Here is a 24,159-nt window from a genome sequence, read left to right as displayed (position 1 = left end):
ACCATCACCAGAATATTCAATCTGCAGCCCCAAAAAATAGTGCAAAGGACCTAAATCCTTGAGAGCAAATGAAACCCCAAGCTGAGTAATAATATCAGCAATAAGCACCTTATCACTGCCAGTAATAATGATGTCATCTACATACAAAAGTAAGTAAACAACCTGCTATGAATGAATGAGAATGAACAAATTACTGTCCGCACAAGAAGCATGAAAACCCAAATGGAAGAGCTGAGTGGTAAAGCTGTCAAACCAAGCCCTAGGGGCCTGCTTCAGACCATAGATTGCTTTGTGCAAGAGACAAACATGATGAGGCTTGGAGATATCCTTGTAACCAGGGGGCTGACTCATATAAACCTCCTCTTGCAACACCCCATGAAGAAAAGCACTAGAGACATCTAATTGCCTTAGAGACCAACCAAACTGAACAGCCAAGGCAAGTATAATCCTCACGGTTGTAGGCTTAACCACTGGACTAAAAGTTTCTGCATAATCTAGACCATATTGTTGTAAGTAACCCTTAGCAACAAGCCTAGCCTTGAACCTAGCAATAGAACCATCACTATTCCTCTTAACTTTGTACACCCACTTACACCCCACAACATTTTTATCAGGTGGTAAAGAAACCAAGGACCATGTATGCTATTGTTGCAAACTAGTAAACTCAGAATCCATAGCTTTAACCCAATGAGGATACTTAGAAGCAATAGAATAGGAAGGGGGCTCAGTGCAACTGTAATCAGTCTGAACAGCAAACACCTTAGGCTTGGAAATACCATTTTTGGACCTGGTAAGCATAGGATGGGCATTTGTATTCACAGGGACAAGGGTAGGGACAGAAATAGAAAGACTAGGAGCAGTAGGGGAAACAGGTAGACTAGACTCGAGAAACAGCAGAGGAAGACACATGTAATACAGAAACAGGACAAGGATTTGGAGATGGAATAGAAGAAGAAGGCTCAAAACAAGAAGTAGACTCAGCTAAACCAGAAGCAGCAGAAGAAATGGGACTGGACTGAGTAATACTCAAGGAAGAAAGTGGAATGAAAGAAAACCACACATCAGAGGAAAAAGAAGTAGGAGAAGAGGAAGGGGAATTAGCACTAGAAGTAGGAAAACTAGGAAAAACGGATTCATCAAAGACACAATGACATGAAATGTAAATTTTGCCAATAATAACATCCAAGCAAATATAACCTTTGTACTGAGGAGGATAACCAAGAAAAATACATTGCTTAGATTTAGGATCAAACTTATGAGAGGCATAGGGTCTCAACAAAGGGTAACATGCACAACCAAAGGTTCTTAAAGCATGAAGGGAAGGTGTGTGACCATACAATTTCTCCCAAGGAGAGACAAATTGCAAAACAGAAGTTGGAAGTCTATTAATTAGGTACACAGCAGTACTAAATGCATGAGACCAATAAGAAGTAGAGAGGTTGGAATGGTGAAGCATGGATAAAGCACTCTCCACAATGTGTCTGTGCTTCCTCTCAGCAACACCATTCTGCTGAGGAGAGTAAGGACAGGAAAATTGATGGAGAATACCATGTTCTAAGCAAAAAGACTTAAATTTGGCATTAACAAACTCACCCCCACCATTTGATCTTAGTGTTTTGATTTTGGCAGAAAATTGGGTCTCAACCAATGAATTGAAATGTAGGAAAACTTGAAACACATCAGACTTCCTTTCCAACAAGAAAAGCCAAGTGAAACGAGTAAAATCATCAACAAAAATCACATAAAATCTATGATCAAGAACAGAAGTCACAGGAGCAGGACCCCATACATCAGAGTGCACTAATTGAAAAGGATAGTCAGTATTTGATACATGAGTAGGAAAAGGAGTCTTGTGCATTTTAGCACTTATACAAGAAGTACACTTAGAACAAATGTCACTAACACAGGACACTTTGACTGAAGGAAAAGAAGACATAGCAGAATGTAAAACCTTAGCACAAGGGTGACCAAGCCTATTATGCCAGAGTAAAGACTGTGGAGACAGTGCAGCAAAACCACTGGAAGTTGAATGAGAAGGAGATGAGGAAGGCAGAGTGGAAGAGGGTATATGATAAACTCCATCCTTACTCAGCCCTCTGTAAAGAACCTTCCCCGTAGGTAAATCCTGAATTGAGAACCAATATGCATCAAAATAACAAAATGCATTATTTTGAAGACATAGTTTGTGAACAGATAGTAAGTTGGAAGCAATTCTAGGAACTCTAAGAATATTATTTAAGTAGAAATTATGAGAGGAAGTGATGAGCTTACCATTGCCAATATGTGTTACTGGTAAATCTTGCCCATTGCCAACTATTACAGACTCACCAGTTGCAGATTGTTGAGCAAGAGAAAGTTGAGATAAATCTGGTGTGATGTGATCAGAGGCACCAGTGTCAGTCAACCAATTCTGATTCTGAGTAGCACCTGAAGTGGCAGCCATTGATCTTGCAGCCATGGAAGCAAGCTTAGCTGGAGCATGCCTACCTTGATAAGCAAAATTCATTCTGTGATAACAGTCCAAAGCAGAATGGCCATTCTTGCCACAAATCTGACAAGTAACTTTCTGTCCTTGAAAAGAAGGCTTGTTCTGTGTAAATAATTGAGATTCCACTGGATTATTAGTGTTCTGAAATTGACCACTACCACTACCAGGAAACTGAAACTGATTGTGATAGAATTGACCACCACCAGAAAATTGATTTCCACCACCTCTTCCATTTCCACGGCCTCTGTTATTCCCAACCTTGCCTCTTCCTCTTGCAAAGTTTTGATTGAATTGATTGACTGCCATAGCAAATGATGCAGAATCTCTAAAAACCGAATGATTAGACCTTTTCTTAATTGACCTCTCTTCAGCATTTAAGAGTGTATTCAACTCTTCAATAGTAAGAACATCATTTCTGGTTCTAATTGCATAACAAAATGCATCATACTCTGGAGGCAGAGCTTCAAGAGCTAGATGAATTAACTCTTCCTCATCAACACAGACTGCTACAGCTCCAAGTTTATCTCTAACCTCCTTGATTCTTTGAAAGAAAGAATCCATTGACTCTGAACCCTTCTTGATACTCATTAGCTCATCCCTCAAACTGAGCACATGAGATCGTGATACTGATGCAAACCTTTTCTCAAGCACTTTCCAGACACCTCTTCCAGACTTTTGACCCACAGTAAGAGCCAAAATTGACAGAGAAAGAGTTGAATTAAGAAAGGTGAACAAGGCTTGCTCACGACTCCTCCATTGGAAGTACTCTAGATTAGCCACAGTTGTAAAATTACCTGAGCTATCCTTGAGAAATGGATCCGGAGCTTGATCATCATCATTGATGAAATTGATCATTGAATATGCTACCAAGATCACTTCAATCTGATGTCTCCACACCATGTAGTTGTTGTAATCAAGCTTCACAGTAGCCATACTTGCCATATTTGACAGTAGCAGCAATGAAGGATTGACACCATGAGTGATTGAAGAACTCGTGGTTGATCCTGTTGTTGCAGAGGATGAAGACGATGAAGAATTTGTAGAAGATGCCATTGTTGGCTCTGATACCATGAAAGAGTTTTAAGATTCTTTAGAGAGAAATTCTAGAAGAAGAAAGAGTAGAAAAACTGAATTTCATTATATGAATAGATTACATCAGATCCCCAATTATATAGGGTCAGTAATCGTAACAGATTTGGAACTAACTACTCTAACAGAAGACATACACGTGGACTGTATTACAACTAATCCTATACTTAAACCTGTGGTGCTAAACTACATACAAGATTACAATAGTATTGCTAAACTACAAGTCGTTTGTGCTCTGTTTTATATCTCTGTTGACAGAGTCACCATCATTCTTTACACTCTGAACTAATTTATAAAAAATAATTCAGCAGGAAAGTAACTTTTCTTGTCTACCCAATAGACTATGATATTTTCCCTTAGAGTGAGTGTTTCTTTAGTATAATAACACATAGCACCACCCCATGGTGAAGTACATTAGTTTGTGCATCCAATTCCCAGCTATCTTCATTTTCTGAATTCTTCATCACTGCAATTTTCCAAATAGTGTTACCAAGATTGAGACCACATTCACTTTCACCTATTCTATACCAAATTTTTTGTACCAAGACAATAACTAATCATCATTAAGCAAGGAAAAGTAATTGTGAGTCGTGACCTTGTTACAGTTAGGAACCAGTTCCTGCAAATCTCTGATCTTCCCCTTGATCCAGTCCCTACGCCTCTGTTCAAAACAAATGTAATCTAGTTGATCATAAGAAGTAAGAGAAGGGTGAGGTATAAGATAACCCTTCCAAGGAAATTTAAGATCAAAGTTGATTTGAAATATCACCCTCTCAGAAAGATTTGTGTATTTCAGCAGAACGAGTTCTTTTTGGCCGTTTATCTTCATTTGTCTTCATATCTACAGAGACCATAACAATCTCCTAAAACAGGAATTAACATGACAAAACAAAACACACCCATGTAAGAAAATGACAAATATAAATCCATGTTATTATGTTAGTTCAAACTTGGCATTTATTAGTTCAAATTACTTCGCTTCTACTTCCTCCATAAGTCAAGTCATCAGCTTTCCTTTTTCCCCTACTTGATCTTCCTTCATCCAAAATCTCCCTCTCTATTGAACAGCTTGATGCTATTGTTGAATGAAGCTGAAGATCAGGTAGAATCTCAAAAATATCTTGAAAATCCTCTGCTTCTGTGGCACCAATGCTCAAAGAACAAGAAGAAGCATTAAGCCAATCAGGATTGGTCTCAAGGACACCAGGTTGACCAGAATCCACAGAAAAATCTCCATCATTTAGAAAGGACTCCTGAAGAACATCCACCTCGTTGGAAGTGGTGAACTCTCACTCTGGGAATTGTTGCCTCTTGTCAAATTGTCAATCTAAGTGGGTACTCTCACACGATTAAAATTCACACACAATGGGACTTGGAAGTTGGAACTAGCTAACTAGTAAGCGGTGCAGTTTGTAGGTGGTGGTGTTTGTGGTTATATTTATATAATCCAAGACCACCCCAGTACTAGACCTGTACTTTAAATCCAATTGAACTAGCGGGAACCAACAGAGTAACGACTTTTGGAACGTTGGAAATGAAGAAAACAGCCACTTTGTATGGAAACACTGGAAGATTTTGGCGGGTTGCCCTTTTGTGCATGTGTACTATCTCAGTTATTTTGTATTTGTTCCATGTTTTTAGTGACTTTGTGCTATACTTTGTCATTTTAATCAGTGGGAACCTGTCCACTTGTACCTGTGTTGTTATGTAGTGCATGTAGAGCAACTGTTAAGCCACCTGGACATATGTGACTCCGTGTCTACCTCGTTTACCTCTTCGAATTTGGAAGTATAGAAAAGCCTCGAGCTTGCTGCCTCAATGTCCAACAGCCATGATCAAATCTTGATTATGCTGCAGCTAAAAAAAATGTCCTGATCATGCAATCATGCGTTTGCAGAGTAAAGCAGTGTGCTACAAAAAAAGAGGGGGAAAGGCAAGTATGCAGTGTACTGCATATTTGGATATGTGACAGCAAAAAGAAAGGGATATGTATTCAAGGGTCACGTTCACTTTTCTCTTTCTTTTTGCTGCTTGTAGCAAAACCTTTTCCTAAAGAAAGGTCAATGTTAGCATACATTGCAGAGTATAATGGTCAAATGAGTAAGAATGTAATTGCTTAAAAACCATGATCTGCTTGCCATTTTTTCAAAAAAAGAACCATGATCAAGTGCATGTTTTCTTTCTTTTTGGCTGAAAAATGAAATATAATCAAATACATATTGTTATTGGCAGAATCAGAAATTTTTGTGGGTCAAGTTAAATGCATAAAACAAAAATTTAACAGAAAGAATATAGCCTATTATATATCAATACTACATAGATTTTGTTTAAACTTTCTCTCCTTACCATTAACTCTTCTTTTTACTTCATAATTTCTTGCTCTAACCTTATCCTTCTTGCAACTATTTCTCTTTCATCTTATTTTCTACATAAATTTCTTGCCACTCTCTTTGCCCCCCCTCCCCTCAGTCCATTCCACGTTCTGCCCATAACAAACAAATGAGGAAAAAAAAATGTCAATACTCGCACTATTTCTTCTATTTTGTTTCTCATTTGGTGGGTTTTTTTCATTGTTTCTACCATTTTTTACACTAATGTTTCTTTTTAATAATATTTAGGTAAAAATGCAAAATTAACTCCCTAACTTTCACTCTTTTTCATTTCAATCCTCTAACTTTCAGTTTTGTTAATTTAGCCCTTCACTTTTTTTCATTTCAGTTCTCTAACTTTCAGTTTTGTTAATTTAGTCATCTAATTTTCAATTTTTATCGATGCAGGATTCCGTTAAGGCTGCGGTTAACTTTCAGTTTTTTTTTTTAAATAAATTTCGGAATTAAAAGAAAAAAAATAAAAAGAAGAATCTGTAAAAAAATAAAAAATAAAATAAAAATTAAGGGGAACGATTCGGTTTTCAGAAAGGGAACACATTTAAGATGAGGAATCAAAACCACTGCCGCTCCAATTTCGGATCACCGATCGAAAACAGAAACAGCCGATCGTTGGAACAACCTGAGCAGCCGATCGTTGCGCAGAATTCACCGTAAACAGAAACAACTTGAGCCTAGTAGGCTTAGCCGAACCGCGAAGCAGCCGATCGTACTCCAACATCATGTGCTCGAGATCCTCATCATTCGCCACAGAAATCAAAGCGTCGAGATCTTCGCCAGGGAGTTGGTACTTGAAGCAAAGATCAGCGTCGTTGCAAATCGAAGAAAGCTTAGACTTGATAGCGTTGAACTTGATGCTGCGATCGACGGCTAGGATTTTGGTTTCGCCGCCGACATAAGCGAGCTGGTTATCGTGAGGCCTAGGTTGAATCTTACCATTATAGCTGCACATGAATTTGACTTTGTAGTTGGAATAAACACGTTTTTGAATTTTTTTTTTTTTTTTTTTTTTTTTTTAGCATCTTTGTTACTTTTGCTATTGGGGAGGTGGGTTCATCAAATTTTAGATCCCACCAGATTGTAGCAACAGAGAGATTGAAAGCTTTTAGGATCACGTGGTGATGCCATTCACTTGCAATATGTTGTGATTCCTCGGTTTTGGTTTCAGGTAAGGAGAACGACCTTAAATTTTTTTTTTTTTTTTACAAATTTTTTTCTTTTAATTTCAAAAAAATAAATATAAAAAAAAAAAAAACTGAAAGTTAACAGTAGCTTAACAGAATCCTACATTGACAAAAATTGAAAGTTAGAAGATTGAATTGGCAAAACTGAAAGTTAGAGGACTAAAATAAAAAAAAATTGAAAGTTAGAAGATCAATTTTACATTTTTACCTAATATTTATTTAATTGCTGCATTAAATTTGCATATTACAATATAGTATTATCAATTTTTTATCCAATAAATTTATAAACTATGAACTATCCTTTCAATCATAATGATTAAAAAAATTTAAACATTTCATATCAATATTTTTTTTGTTAAATAAATTAGAAATTAAGCAGTTAGAGTACATTAATAGTTTTAAAAATCATGAAACACGTAGGAAAATTAATCAAATTTTAAATCATTTAAATAATAAACAGTATTTTGTATACCTGAACATATACAAGTCAATATAACAAAAAAATAAACTAAATAAAAAGTTTATTTTCCATTTATGACAAATGCAATAAGGATCTTTAACTCCTAACCATAAAATCCACAATTGTCCTTTCATAAAATAATAAAAACCATAGTATCCATAGTTCTTATTCTCCAAACTCAAATTTAAAAAAAAAAAATTTATTATCTATTTTAGGAATATATTTTTTGAATATGCTTTGGTTTAACTAGGTATTAATTAATATTATAAGAGTAATAAGAATAAAAAAATCATGCATAGTCATATATATATATATTAATATATATATATATATATATATCTCGTATTGCGGGGGGGGGGGGGGCATTAGCTAAATTTTACACGTGTCTACACCTATTATTTATAATAAATAATAGGAGGTATGAGGAAATTTAAAAGCCTGAAGCCCCCCCTCCCCCCTCTCTCTCAAGAAGAATATATTTAGTTCTATATCTTTTCTTCCTTTTTCATTTTTGTTAATCAATTATACACGCCTTAGCTAGTAAATCCACAACTCTACCGCTACTCTCATTTCATCTTCTTAAAAAGAGAGTATTAGGGTCCGTTTGGATACAGCTGAAAACTGAAAATTGAAACTGAAACTGAAAAACACTGTAGCGAAATAATTTTTAAATGTGTAAATAATACCGTGGGACCCATTTGTAATAAAAAATTGCTGAAAAATGAAATTTGTGGGTTCATGAACAGTACACGATGTGCATTGATTGATAAAAAAATTTGAAAAGTCAAAGTTTGTGGCTACTGTTCATTGAACAGTGCATGAACAGTAGCCGCAACCCTCAAAAAGCTCAAAAACGCGAAAAAAAAAAAAAAAAAAAAAAAAAAAAAAAAAAAAACAAACAAACAAACAAACAAACAAAACGCAGACGCAGACGTTTTCATCCCAATCCAAATGCAACCTAAGAATCATTTGAGTCGGAGCTCATTGAAGTAAGGGATATGGTCTAAACAATTTATCAAGCAATGTCCTGCAAAGAGGAAATAACTGGTCTTAGCAAAAATTGTTGACAATGCTTGATGCTATTTCTTTTTAACCATAAAAAGATTCAATGTCGTATGTTGACAAGGGCTCAAAGTTGCACTAGGGTACAATTATTGACTCTTTTAAACTTTAAACTGTCTCTGCGAGTGCCACGCCTACTTATATAAGCTTATGTTTTCAAGCAATGAAGCTATTAGCATCAAACTCAAAAACTGTCACTCATTTGTGCTTGTGAATAAGCTGCCCCGCTTACTATGGAGAGTTTAAAGGATATATAATCGCATGCGTGTTTCGTGTCATTGAATACAGCGTCTTCAACTTTGAAAACTTGGGTCAATCTTTCGATCAAATTCAAAAACACATTACTTAATCAAAGTTGATAGTAGCAAAATTAAAAAACAGAAGTCAACTTTGATGAATGCATGCATGTGCTCTTTTTTCTTTTTCTTTTTTTTGACTTGTCATACTAATCTGTGTGCCTACTATGCTTCAATCTAAATAATCTATATATATATATATATATATAAAACCGAAGCCTCTGCTGGCACCACAATTTTCCACGTCAGCACAATATTTAAAAAATAAAAATAAAAATAAAAATATTATAACACCTCAAAACCCTAGCAACCTTACTCCTCTCTCAAGTTAAGAAATAAAACCCTAGCAACCTTACCCCTCTCTCAAGTTAAGAAATATAAAGCCATAATTTCTGCAAACTCTCTCTCTCCAAACATAAATATCAAATTCAACCCCTTTAATTTCTCTTTATATTTTTTAGGCTTCTATAGAGTTATAGTGAGTTATGCTGATTTTGTTTTTTGTGTATGTGTGTATAGATGGTCATAATACTCCGGTATTTCAAGAGAAGTTTGTGTTTTCGTTAATTGAAGGCCTTAGAGAGATAAGTGCTGCAGTTTGGAAAAGCAATACAAAAGACGATTTCATTGGCAGCGGAAAGTAATTACTTTGTCTCATATTTTTGTTTTTTGAATTGATTTTGTGTGCTTTTTAGACCCTTTTGGATCAATTTTGTTAATTGGGTGTTTTTTTTTTTTTTTTTTTTTGATAGGGTCCAATTGGGAAAGGTTTTTTCAAAAGGCTACGACGACCGCACTTGGTGTCTGTATACTAATAGTGGGGGGTAAGTACTATAAATTACTAACCCTTTTAAGTGTATTAGTTAGAATTATTTTCAAATGATTGTACCAATAAAAGTGAATGTGTATAAATTTTGTTTAACTATCCCGTGCATCGCACGGGTTAGCGACTAGTTATTTATATCATTATTGCCTTAAGCTTCTTGTAATTTAATGTGACATTAAACCTTGCCACGTCAGTTTTTTTTTTTTTTTTTTTTTTTTTATATATATATATAATTACAACAATTTCCCCCCTAAATTCCACAAATACTTTATCTATGGAAAGGTTCCAATTAAGCTAAAAGACTTTTGACTTTTTTTTTAGATAAAAGATAGAACTCTTGGCTTTGCTTCTTTCTTTCTTGTTTGGCATTTGGCTGCTAGTTTGGAAATTTTATACTCCACTAAATGCTTTTAAACAAATATTTGCGGAATCCACACATAAACACCCAAACAATATAAAAAGGCCAAAGAAGATAAGGAGCCCAAATGAGGGAAATGAAATGAGAGCCTTAGCCTACCCACTGATAACCTGCCTTATCAATTATCCTTTTTCTTTTCTTTTTTTGGTGGGTAAATTGCCTTATCAATTATCATTCATGACAACTTGCAATAATTCCGAATCCCTTAGTGATAAATAGAAATCTCTCTCTCTCTCTCTCTCTCTCTCTCCCCTCACTGTCTTTCATTTTTCTTTGTCACTTTTCGTCAACAAAGCTGAATTTGATATGGATGAGATTTTTGTTTAATTCCTCCCTAGCCAACTATTATGACTTTCCTAGTCATTGTGTTCGAACTAAGATGTGTTTCATTTGTGAATCCACTGAAAAAATGTAGGCCAATTCATAGTTAATTCTCGGTATTGCCAAGTGGCGCAATTTGATTGTTCAGTTGGAACCATCGTTACTATTAAAAAAAACGCCGCCTTGTTTGACAAGTAGTTAGTATAAAGAGCAAAAGCCTCAGCATCGTTTATAACTTTATATTAGTCTATACTTTTTTTTTTGAAAAATAGATAGGATATATTAGTCTATACTTGACCCTCTAGAACTCAATACAATTGCCACCATTTCTACAGACTAAAGAGAGGGTGTGAAAAAAAGCTTGATTGAACATAGATGGTGAGGGAATATTGGAGGGAAGTGGTACCAAGGGATGCAAGCGGCAATGGCGAAAGCTTGAGCAGTGAAGTAGTTTTTATCATCTGGGGTGTCTTGGTCATGCTTTCTCTTATCACAGCAGCCATCTTTTCCTGTGCAGATGGTGCATCCAAAGACAAAACCTCAGCAACCCACAATGATGCTTATGGTGCTGCTTGTGCCGCCGGCTGTGGTGGAGCTTGCGGTGGTTGAATTCATTCATTCTCACCACTCTCTTCATCATAAAAGTCACAAGAATGAACTTCATAATGTAATAATTCAGTGTCAAGTTATGCTTCCTTTCAGTTTTAAAGTAATGTTGAAGCTACTGTTTGTTCAAACCATTCTGCTAGATAGCAACCTAGAAGAATTTAAAGACAAAAATAATGATGATATTAATGAAACAGTTACAGTTTTTTCAGTTCCTTGATTCAATGGATTGTCTTCTCTTTTTTCTTATATCTTTTTTCACTTTCTTAGCAAAATATTGAATTAGATTATGTTGAATTCATTCATTCTCACCACTCTCTTCATCATAAAAGTCACAAGAATGAACTTCATAATGTAATAATTCAGTGTCAAGTTATGCTTCCTTGCAGTTTTAAAGTAATTTTGAAGCTACTGTTTGTTCAAACCATTCTGCTAGATAGCAACCTAGAAGAATTTAAAGACAAAAATAATGATGATATTAATGACACAGTTACAGTTTTTTCAGTTCCTTGATTCAATGGATTGTCTTCTCTTTTTTCTTATATCTTTTTTCACTTTCTTAGCAAAATATTGAATTAGATTATGTTGCAGTAGAGCTATACTAACTTCCATATATCATAAAGGAGAATACAGTGTGATCCTTATCTGCATTCTAGAATTTAAGTGGTTAATAGTTTGCCACAAGTTGTTAGCAAAATGTTTCCCATATTTCTTTGTAGACATTTAAACCACACACCTCACTGTTTGCCATCCCCATCCCTGAAATGTCTTTTAGCACTTTCCCGTGACAACATGGGCTTCTTTAAGACTTTAACAACGTAAAGGTGTATATATTCTTTTTCAAGATAAGCAAGGCATCATATATATTCACGTACACAATCGTTGCTAAAATTGCCCAATCAAAGATACAATCTTTAATATTCCATTGCGGGGCCCAAACCTCAAATATTGTTGGGGACTTGGTACATCTAAGGTGACCCTTGTGGATTTCATACTTGATACCAAAGTGAGCCCAAGGATAAAAAGAAACACAGCAATGTGATTTCTGAGTTGTGAACCATCCAGAATTCCTAAAAGTAGGCGGCTTATTTCCAGATACTGTGGAGATGTCAATTACCTTGGGTTGGATTACAACTGAAATTACATACAAATTTACAAATCGAATATATTATTGTTTGATGTGCTAAAAAAAGAGGGGGAAATCCTAACATATTGTTCAGATCACTCGTTCAATCATTCATGTGTCGAAAGAAAATTCAATGTTTATTCTGCTCGCCTCGTGCTGATATGTTCGTTTGTTCGCTAGTGGAGAATGCATTGGGTCTGTACATTTGCTCTTTATAAAAAACTCGGGTTCTGATTTGATTCATCTATTTATGTACATACATAGATTATTATGAGTTCAACATACAAGGGAATGTGATTATTTTCTTTAGCATTGACACGATCATTCATGCTTAGAATGTGTAGTCAAGTGTAAGAAATTCACATTCCAAAACTTTTCCTTAAATCAGTGGAAGATATATCCACGCGGAACTTGTCTGCTGGTATAGATATAAACATGTCTCTTAACTCCTCTGGAATGTCAAAATCTTCAAGAACCTGCATGTGTTACACAATGGAATTCAAAACTTCGCCAAAGGAAATAAGATCAACAAGAAACAATCAGAGCCTTAATGAGCTTTAGTATGCAAGCCTACCTTGAAAGCACCATCTACATTACGACCGCCCACAAGGAAAATGCATCCTGTTTTCTTACATCCAATGAGTATCTCCAGCATTTTCTTATAGTCCCCGTCATAGTATTTGGGCTGAAAAGGCAATAGATATATTTCATAAATACCAGCTAAATTATCATACAATGTGATGCTCCACACTTGCCATACTGCGTCATATACTATGAAACTACACCAAAACATAGACATCTTAAAAATCTAAATATCAAAAGTTCGATGTTTTACTATTTCTTCTAAACCACCGTCACTATAAGTGTCTGTAAGCATTGGTGATTTAGGTGTGAGTGTGGCCAAAGCAACCTACCCTGTTTTGTTGTAATGGTAAAGCCAGGATCCCTTAAGAGAGTGCAGCTGTGTGCCTAAGGATCTTGTTTTCGAAAAACAGAGGCCTGTCCATTTTAGGCTTTGTGGCATACTGTCCACATTATATCCAAATGCACAATACAAAATAAATAAACTAGAGTAAATAAGGGATTTGGCTACACAGTAGCATTTCTATTTGCAATTTTGATCATAAATCATTATGTTTTACACCAACCAACAAAAGAATTGTATGAAACATACACATACTGAGCTCCATATAAGACAAGCAGTGCTTGAACAAACACAAAGAAATCAGTGCATACAATTACAATACCACTGCACCAATTTAATTTTAATTTTTTTCTTTTTCTCTCTCCTTTTGTTTCAAACAATTTGCTTACACAATGTTTGAGTTTTTAAGGAAAGATCATCAAATATAAGATCATCAAAAGGACTGGATGGGATAAGACCTATTCATGGGGAAAGGAAAAACCTGGGTAATGTCACTCTTTTATTTGGACTTTCATGATGAAAATTTAGGAAATAGATCATCTATTGCTTGGTTAGTGAGATGAACGGAAAGGGAAAAAATGTATTTTCATTTGACCATTATGCCTATATATTTGATTAGGAAGTTATCTTTTAAGAATTTTTGTGATTGAACAAAATTTTCACTAAAAATTTTGGTTTTCGCCCAAATCTGTCCATTTCTGGGTGTAGCAAATCCCTTAAAAGAAGGTGTAATTTTCCTCACAAATTCATAAATTTCCCTGCTTAAAAAAACTACAAAACAGCAGAAACTATCAACCTGATCAAGTTAATATTCTTTCCCTAGTTATTTTGAGATGATAATCTCTCAAGTATGCTACTCAAATTTTATCATGCTATGGGCCTATGGTCAGTTCAGTTCTTAAATTTATAGGGCTTAAAATGTTTCTACCTTCTTATAAGGGAAAATCTCCAGGTTTTGTCATTACATTATGTAATAGAAAACCTTTTGCCTTCAAAATCATAAAGCAGTAACTGTTCTGGAAAGTTTAAAGAAGTTTCTTGTATGAACTTTAATTTTAACAATTTTCTGCAATATTTATATGGCCTGGCCTGTTTACACATAACAAGTCTAGTAAAAGTTGAATGCCCCTTAGATTCTGGAAAGGTTGTTTTCATGACCTTCCTATACTCAAAACTCCAGTCTACCTCTAAATGAGAGGAACATATTGGGAAAAACATAGCAGACCAAAAGTATAATGTCCAGCAGAATATTTATCACACAGCCAAGCTTGGAGAACAAAAGATTCAGTATCCCTAGGCACCAAATAATACATGACTAATTGCAAGATTAACATTAATTCATAAATCAAACACCAGGAATTGATTTCATGGTAATGAAATTCAGAATATGCACTTTTCTAGAAAATTACAGCTACATGGATATATTAGAGAGCACGCTTCAACAACCTACACTATACTTTCATTGAAATTAAAATATAATGATGATGGTGTTGATATTAATAATAGTATTTCAGATTAAAATTACGTACATTAATTAGTCTCACTGCTGTGTCAGCACCAATTACAAAAGTACTGCCTGGAAAAATTTCAGCTTTCTTATAAAAATAAGGCTGACTGGATATAATTACTGTCTTCCCTGTCATTCAAAGAGAAAATCATTAACAAGTACAAGTTATATATCATATAACAAGCTGCTATCCCACACTACAAGTCAGCTTAAAGTAATAAATATTTTGCTAGTTAAAAAAATATGCAAACACAACCTTCACCCACAGAGGATTTAAAAAAGATAAATCTTGGAAAAATTTATACATTTTATAAATCTTGGAAAATAATACAGAGAATCAACCTCACCAACTTTTTCGAATTGCTTGACACGGTCTTTGATTTGTGATACCGTTAGTGGTGGTTTGTCTGCGTTGACTGCAGATATTTCAAAGCATGGATACGCATCACCACAAATGCTGCATAAAAATAAGTAAAAATGATGAGAAGCATTTCATATAAATTCTCAATTGGCATTGGTGACAAACACAGTGCTACATCCACATAGAGAGGGAGAAAAGGGCAGTATAGCACAATTGATGTGGACAGATTTACTTTCCTGAAGCAAGAATGCATACACAACTTTCTGGCAACTAAATGTCCAAAAGGTAACAGGTCTATGAGACAATTCCAAAGTGAACAAACATTTCACAAAGCTACCAGATAATTATTAACGTACCTAGCAGCAACTTCCAAGAGCTTGAGGTGACCATCATGTAAGGGATTAAAAGAACCCGATAATATAATCTTCCTTTCAGCAGTAGACATATCTGTGCCTGCAAAAGTTGCTACATGATTGACTGAAAAGAATAAAATTCACACTGTTAATTGAGGTTGATATGAGCAAAAGGTCAATACCACTTGCAAATGGGTAAATTTTAAAGTATATTTGCCCATTTATAAGTTGCTCTAATTCTTGATCTTCATCAAATTGCTTTTCACATTCATCAGATACTTCAGATTCTGTCAACCCCGAATCAAATGTTGTCGGAACTCTGCATGCATTTGCAATTGCCTGTAACCAAAATATAAAAGGAAAATTAAAATGCAAGAGAAAGTAAGTGACAACCTAAGAAACAAACTTGAAGTTCTAGATATAACAAGTCAAATTAGCAAAAAAAAACATGCAATGTAACAAAGCGAACACACTGTATTGCCAAATAATCCTTTTCTCTACTTATTTTGAAATCTCAGGAATTCTTAAAAAGTAATAGACAACAACATTTTTTTACAAAGGAGATAGAAGCAATTAGCTCTTCTCAAAAATTATATATTTGAATGGTTAGACCTTTTTCTGGCAAAGGAAATACATGCAATTAGCCATTCTTGAAAACTATATATTTGAATGCTTAGACTTGATAATCATTAATATTTTAACACATACCTTAAGTAAAATATGACTTGAAACTTTGTCTTCCTGCTCTCTAGTCCGCAAACCCTACATTAATCAAGTAAAGAATATAAATAAACATTACAACACATTCAATTAAATAAAAGCCAAAACAATCCCATAACTACCTTTGACAGTGTAACTGTAGATACCCAAAGCCGGTCAGCTGTCCTTGTTGACAAGTGAAACCTGCAAATGATTATGAAACCAAAAGGTAAGCAAAGCCAAATTGGGGGAAAAACATTATGTAAGGAGGAATCTTGCAAAACAACATGTGCAGACTACAAGATCCAGCTTAAATGATAGAAAGTAATTTCAGAAAACAACTTGAAAGCCCATTAGTCTTTCACAAACTTTGAGCTCAAATTGCAATCTATAGTCAAGAGTATCCTTGTCAGTTCCTAAAACTGGGCTTATGCAGAAAAAATTGACAAAAAAGAGAAACACAGAATGTTGACTACTTTATAAATAGGAAGTGGGGAAAGGTTTTTTGAAAGTCATAATGTGTATCATATAGCTAGATCCAGAAAACAATGGTAGAATGATATAGTTATATCAATCAGTTGGATCCAATTAAAATTCATGATCAATCCCTTGGCTGGATCCTTTGATGAGAAATTGATAAAGGATCTTAAGCTGACTTCATGTTCTGGATTTGCTCAGTGCCCTTCAATTCCGCCTCCCCTTACCCAATTGACTGAGACTAGGTTTGAAGTTGTCATGACAAGGCAAGGGCAGAATTGTAAGACTATTCCCTGGGTGGCCAGAGTTCTATTATGCTACTAAAATCTGTGAATGCATTAGGTTACCAGTTTGTATCAAGAACAAGATGCAATTCCCTTACTATAAAGAAACACTTATTCATAAGATGAATTGTGTGTGTTCATCAACTTTCTTGTTAATACTGAAATTTTGATCAAAGATACCTGTGGTCCCCAAGTTTCGGCCTTGAGCTAGCCAAAGACCCAGTAAAACCCACACCAAGAACTGGAGAACCTATTGAAGGGACAAATAGAAACCATACAAAATCACATTAGTAAGGCTGGATTTCAAACATATAACTATTATACCCATCAAATTTGTCGTTTTGACATAAACATCCAAAAAAGGCCTGCTCATTATTAGTGAGGTTATTAAACAATCAAATATCAAGCTAACAATATCTTCTTCTTTTTTTAATAAGTCAAGCTGACAATATCATTGTATAGCTCTCAATCGACTCTAGCATTATTTATAATTGCAGTCAAGCACATTTTAAAAGAGAGGGAAAGCAATGAAGATACCAAATTATGTGGAAGTCGCAGGGAACCATAGATAGTGAAATTTGAGAATTTCAGTCATAATCATAGTCCGGTATAAAAATTGCACAGAAGTCAATCAAAATACTTCAGCCATAGCTATTGTTGAATCATCTTAATTATAAAACCATGATAGGTTGAAACAAAAACAGAATTCCAATATTTTCAAAGTTTTTCCAAAACTAGGATAATCAATCAAAATCAGGGTTCAAGGAATACCCCAGTATTTCCAGGGCACTGGAGTTCGAACGCTACTAACCCCCCCGCCCCCCATCCCCCTATTTACCTAGCCAAAAAAAAAAGAAGGATAATCAGTGTGCGTTTGGGTAAGAATGAAAAATTTAAATTATTTCACTATTCAGCTTATTTTTGTTACTATTCATAGGCCTCACTGCACTTTTTGGCACTATTTATGAGTCACACTGTACTATTTCAACTAACTTTTATCTTTATCTACAGTACTTTCAGCAATAATTTTTCAGTTTCAACAAAATAAGTGGTATCCAGACACACCTTCAATCAAAATCACAGCACTACCATGCAATAATAATTGAAATAGTTTATAATTTCAGCATCATGTACACTAGATCAAACAAATGACAATTACGCTTTCACTAGCTGCATTGCTTCTAAGATTTTCCCATTTAAGCAAAACCACAAATTTTCAGGGTCAAAACAATCTCAAATTCTTGATTATTAGCACACAAAAAAAGAAAGTCTACAATTACTATTGGCAAATCAAAACAATGCATTAAAATAAGCTCGGCGTGACAATGCACTGTCAAAATACATACCACTTTTCTCAAAAAGGTTAATCAAAGCCATCATCATGTTCTTGAAACAATTAGTACTTAAGAGCACAAAAACTAGCAACAAATACACTATAAGCTGAAAACCCACAATTAGTAAAACTATGGAATTGTTTTAGAGGAAAGTGGAATGAAGAAGAACCTGGAGTAGAGAGCTTGAGGGCGCGATTATAAGCCAATAAAGCCATGTCTTCAGCGGTGTCTTGGCTACAAAACTTGCTCGGAATCTACTACAACACAAAAACAAAAATGAGGCAATGAACAAGAATCTAATAAGAAAGAATCTAAGAAGGGTGGGTGGGGTTTGCCTTGGAGAGTAATTGGATCATAGACATTCTGGAATAAGGGACGAGAGTTTCAAGAACAGTATTTGAAGCTCCGGGCACCGAAAGCAACCACCCTATAATCTGAGAGGCTCCGCCGGAGAGAAAGAGGACGGCCTGAGTGGGACTGGAGTGGATGCCTTCTACCACTGCTCGGATACCTGCGTCACTCATTTCTCTCTCTCTCTCTCTCTCTCTCTCTCTATCTATCTTTCTATCACTACGAACTACGATTCATTGATTGATCAATCAATTCTACACTCGTTAGGATTATTTGATTTCTTTGGACCTTGGATTTTTTTTTCATTTGGACTTGGAGACTTTTAGAGATTAATCTTACGAGCGTAATTTGAACGCACGGATTTTGATTTTTCTTTTCCCCCACTGTAAATTTTGATTTTTTTTTTTGCGCCACTTAAGTTTTTGTTAATTATCATTTTTGTTTCTAAAATATAATTTCTATCATTTTCATCCCTAACATTGATATTTATTATTATCAAGGTGATCATTCTGTCTATTTTCGTTTCAAAAGCTTTTGTTAAAACATTAAAAATTCTCTTTTAATACTAAATTTTCTTTTGAATTAAAAAAGATATATAATTAAATAACAAATAAATGTACTTTGACTATCCATAGAGATTTTGTTAATGGTAAATTTTAGTGGGTGAATAGAGATTTTCAAAGGTATTTTCTCAATCCTTCTTCTTCATTCATTGGCAGAATCCAAGCCACACAACTAAAACTCAATCACCAGCAGCCACAATTGCTCAACCAAAACCCATCATTGCCTCCAACTCCACCTTTAGAACCTCATCATCAACTAAATGGAGGAGTTGAAAAGGAGTTTATCTCGAAGCAGTGTAGTTAAGCTTCATGTGTGGATGGAAGCTAAGGAATCAGGTGTACTACAAAATAGGCATGTGGAATCGGAGAGCATACATTTCATACTAAAGCAGATGATAAAATGTGTTGATCAGTTGGAAAGATATAATAAACTAGATGAAGCCAAGAAAGAGACATGGGAAACTTGGTCAAGCCTCTAACTTGATGGGTTAAAAGTAATTTAATTTAATTTTTTTGATGCAGTTGTCAATTGAAGTGGGCATGCCTCGTGTGGGCAATGATTGTAACTTAAGAACTAGGCTTTGTGGGTTTCAATTAATTTAATTGGTAAAATCTTTTGTCATCAAATAAGATATTTAAGGTTCAATTTCCGCTTACATCTAAACCAATTGATTTTTTAGTTTAATTATTGTAGTGGGCCTTTTTGTAATGTTGGGTTGGGCTGCCTCCTGTTGTACTGGGCCCAAGTGTTTTGAGTAAGAGAGTTGAGACTGGTTCAACTGCAACTCACTTTGGTTCGGCTTATGCATAAACTATACCCCTTTTTGCCAGACTTTGATCACATGCTCATGGTAGGCAGAGCCGCTATAGGGAAATTATGACAGACAGATATAATAAATATAACACAAAAAATACTAGACAAAATGAATAAAAGGGAGCAACAAGAAACACCCCGTACACAAACAATAAAGAAATAAATGGGGGAATAATAATAATAATAGGCTTGTTTGGATCAAAGAGGGGAAAATCAGTCTGCCATGCCAACTAATGCTGCGGAGCTGAAACCAAAAAGGGAAACCAAAAAGGGAAACCACTTCCTCAATGTGAATAATCTCCCTAGGAAAAGAAATTAATTGCTTTGAGGGAATGGGCCTGAATGGTTTATGTCCAATGAGGATCCTTTTGTCTTTAATAGAGAGTAGGGCTTTAGAGGGAGAGAGAGGACAACCTATTGGTGCATGCCTGCCATTCTATACTCATCATTTTCTATTCTTCCTAGTTTTTCTTTTCTTTCTTTTCTCTTCCTTTTCTTTCTTAGTGTTTACTTGTTTGTTGCGATTCTCCCCTAAAGGTTGTTATTATCGTGCTTGTGATTATGATGGTGCCCCTTCTCCTGTGCATGGTAAAAGTCCCTTATATAGTGCTTGTTGTGACCAGATTTACCATTTTAGACTTTAACAACCTTTATCTAGTTTGGGTGTCCTTGCCAACCACTTACTAGTTTGTCAGTCACTTAGCCACTACCACTTACCTGTGCTGGCTGTGCCACCATACAAAGAAGACTATTTTGTTTGTTTGTTTGCCGTAGCACTCTTATCTGCTATGGTGTGGGTGCTTTCTCTCTCTTCCTATCCCTCATGGCATGCACTTAGTGGTTCTAACTCATTCTTGCTTCTTTTGAGTGGTATGTCATCCCAGTAAGACATTACCCCCAAAAGATCCTGAGCAGGAACCCCAGAATAGGTTTTCCCTTCTCCCCACCGCCAAACCATGCCCTCTTACCTCTGACCCATGACCTCACCACGTCCTGTATTGGCTGGGTACAGGCTGGTGATATCTGGGCCTTACGCGTGCTTCACTTTTATGTATGTCCGAAATTTGTCTGCTGCTCATGCGTTCGCCGTGGTCTAGAGGCTCGTTTGCACAGTCTGTCATTCATCTTTGACTTCTTATGGCGTGAGCTATTTTCTGATGTCTCATCCTTTGATGGCTTGCTCCCCTTAGGGGCCGCGCCTTGTTTGATTGTAGGTTTTTCCTTCTTCAACCCACTCTTTTGTTCCTTCCTGCAATCTTGCTGCCCTTTCTTACTGTATTGTTATTTGACCATAGCCTGCTAGGTTTCTTTAGGCCTGTTGCTTGTCCTTTTCTCAAAGACTCAATATGGTCATTGGGCTTCTTACTACATCACTTGCGGGCTCTTGTGTCCCATTTATTTCTTCTTGGGCATCCTTGGCCCATTTATTTTCCTTGGGCTTTTTTGGCCCTTTCCTAACTCTGCATTCCCATAGGCTTTTACTAACTCCTTTGGGTTTCCTTGACCCAATTACATTATCCTTCATCCTTGGAGCTCATGGACTTGCCATCAACCCCTTACTTTCTTTGCTAGCATTACTTTGGACTTGCTATGGCCTATTCTCACTTTTTTACATCACATACTGCCCATGGGTTTGCCACTTCTCTCTCTCTGAGCTCCTTCAGGCCCATTTGCTTCCTCAAGGCCCACTTGTTTATTTCATGGGCTTACGATCCATTATTCCTGCCGCTTGAATTTGATGGTTTCTCCATCTACTTACTAACTCTTTTCTGCCCATATTACTGGGCTTCTTCTTTCTGTTGGGCTTTTTCTTTCTATTGGGCTTCCCAAAATGATCATCAACAATTATAAAGAGTATTCATAGACATCATAAGTTGAAATTATCTCTAAAAAAACAACTAGGCCTTTTACCCACGTAATTCCTACTACCTAAAGTCTTTAGATGGCCAAGAACTACCTCGACCATGGAACATAGAACATTTGAAGTGCTACCAGTAAGGAATCTTTTACATTTCAAGTTGCCCAATCTTCATCTCAGTATGTACGTCAGTTATTACTTTTGTCATTCATAGATCAATAATACACAAGAGCATTATCCATGCATATTTATCAATAATTATCCATGAGTTATTTATCAACAAAAACATGTGCAACACTCAGGAGCTATTCTTGGGAGACGTCCCAAGAATCTCCGTCATTAAAATTTCTAATCAAAGGCTATTCATACACAGCCGACACCATCATAACCATCAAGGTTGTTAATACACAACCACCAAAGTCAACTAAACCAAGAGTTGTTCAAACGCAACTTTTGTCATCAACATTCAGACATGACCCAAAAAAAAAAAAAAAATGGTTAACCTAAAGACGCTCCAATAGCGTGACTCCAAGTCATGCATACAGCGCAACATTGTTACAAATAACATCATCGCATATTAAAAAAAAAGGAGGAAGTTGTTCAAACACAAATTTCTATCATCGTCATTCAAGCATGACTTAATGAAAGTTGTTCAAACACAACTTCTATCATCGTCATTCAAACATGACTTAAACATGACTTAATGAAAGTTGTTCAAACACAAATTCTATCTTCGTCATTCAAACATGACTTAATGAAAGTTGTTCAAACACAACTTCTATCATCGTCATTCAAACATGATGTAATGAAAGTTATTCAAACGCAACTAAACGAGGAGTTATTTAAGCATAACTTCTAAACATGGCTTAGTAAAAGTTGTTCAAATACAACTACACAAGAAGCTGCTCAACCACAACTCCCATCACCGTCATAACTTAATGAGATCTGCTCAACACGGCAAAAAACCTAACGAAATAAAAGGTTACAAACACACTTCGTTAGCCAATTAGTTGTCAGAAGAGAATTGCATGCCCAAAACACACGAGCCTAAGTAAATTGCTCAATAAATATATGCTCAAAACAACGAGCTCCATAAAGACATTGTTTTCATCTTACAAAAAAGAGATAAAACAAAAGAAAATAAAGAAAATTATTGTCTAGCTGGATTAGAGGGGGACGGATCTACAGAAGTGACGGTCGTAGGTTCTTCTACTACATTCTCTTCCGTAACCTTGGAAGGACAATCTACTACAAACTCCTTCTCCATCCATCTTCTGAAGAGTTCAAAGCCCTCCACATAGTACTCACACAGGTCATCCGAGTACAAGTCAGATTCCTTGAACTCCCGTACAGTATTAGGACCAGCTTTTTTCAGTTTAAACTGAAGATCGCCTATCTACTTGTCCTTCAACTTAGAAAAATCCTTCTCCACTTGAAGACTCTTCTCCAAAGTTGCCACATGTTCTTTGTCATTCTCAGCTTCAACAGTTAGGATGGCAACCTTGTTCTTAAGCGTCTCATTCTCAGCAGAGAAGGATTTGATCATAGGCTCAATTGTGGCCACCTTCTCCTCCAAATCCAGAAGCTTCCCAGAGATGAATGAGGACTCCCCCAAAGCCTACATATGAAAAAAAAAAAAATCTCTCTTAGTAAAAGCAAAACAAAAAAGAAAAAGCAACCTACGTCGTCATAACACATCTGCACCAATTTTTGAATTTGAGACAACATCACATCACCAGACAACTTCAACATTAGAGGATTCAGACATAGGAGTTCCCTAACTACAAAAAAAATTAGAGGCTTCGTCCAGGCCCTCACCAGGGACGAACTCCCAACCACTGCCCGAAATAAAGAAGAAGTTTGGTTTCCAATTGCCGAGGGACGATGGAGAGTCAAGTATTAACTTAGAAGCCCTATCTCATGGCTTAAATTCCCAATAGCCAGGGTCTTTGGACTTTCTCAGACGATAAAAATGGAGAAATTCGTCTTTTTTGCTGACATTCCCATCATTGGCAGACATCCACACCACTATACAACAAATGACGATCTACCAAGAATTAGGCACTAATTGTGCCGAGGCAAGGTGCAGATAGGCGAAAAGTTCCCTAACAAAGGGATGGACGGGAAGACGAAGACCACTAGTGAAATCCATTTCGTAGAAATAGACCTCATCGGCATATGAATGACAGGCCCTATCCTTGTCACTCGGAATCCTAATTCGAACCGAATCAGGAAATTGAAACTTATCCCTGATTCACTTCTCATCTTTCTCTAAGATGGCACATTGGATGTTCCAAGCTTTATAGGGAGTAGAAGGGGAAGAAACTTTGGGAATCTCGAGATTATCAAACGAAGATAACCCCATTTCCA

The 24,159-nt window shown here is 35.9% G+C and overlaps 1 protein-coding gene across 1 annotated transcript; it reads right to left on the bottom strand.

Annotated features, from left to right (window-relative positions):
- Positions 1 to 12,474: 12,474 nt before the first annotated feature.
- On the bottom strand, positions 12,475 to 18,877 carry LOC115978516. Its single transcript, XM_031100447.1, has 11 exons — positions 18,539 to 18,877; positions 18,373 to 18,457; positions 17,050 to 17,119; positions 16,252 to 16,312; positions 16,118 to 16,171; positions 15,592 to 15,748; positions 15,413 to 15,509; positions 15,043 to 15,152; positions 14,718 to 14,824; positions 12,838 to 12,948; positions 12,475 to 12,739 (listed from the first exon to the last, which is right to left on the bottom strand). The coding sequence occupies exons 1-11, from the start codon at positions 18,725 to 18,727 to the stop codon at positions 12,623 to 12,625; spliced, it is 1,158 nt and encodes a 385-aa protein (XP_030956307.1). The 5' UTR covers positions 18,728 to 18,877; the 3' UTR covers positions 12,475 to 12,622.
- Positions 18,878 to 24,159: the final 5,282 nt, after the last annotated feature.

This window comes from Quercus lobata, chromosome 1 (assembly GCF_001633185.2).
Source record: "Quercus lobata isolate SW786 chromosome 1, ValleyOak3.0 Primary Assembly, whole genome shotgun sequence".
Taxonomy (NCBI): domain Eukaryota; kingdom Viridiplantae; phylum Streptophyta; class Magnoliopsida; order Fagales; family Fagaceae; genus Quercus; species Quercus lobata.
The sequence above is the reverse complement of the archived record's forward strand: the minus strand, read 5'-3'. Positions and strand labels throughout refer to the sequence as shown.

Bases quoted from the DNA above. Each gene is read 5' to 3' on its own strand.
- LOC115978516 (XM_031100447.1), bottom strand. From the start codon at position 18,727: ATGAGTGACGCAGGTATCCGAGCAGTGGTAGAAGGCATCCACTCCAGT. The intron at 18,458-18,538 runs GCAAACCCCACC...GTGTTGTAGTAG, and splicing joins TGATCCAATTACTCTCCAAG to ATTCCGAGCAAGTTTTGTAG. The intron at 14,825-15,042 runs GTGAGGTTGATT...TTTGAATGACAG, and splicing joins CAAGCAATTCGAAAAAGTTG to GGAAGACAGTAATTATATCC.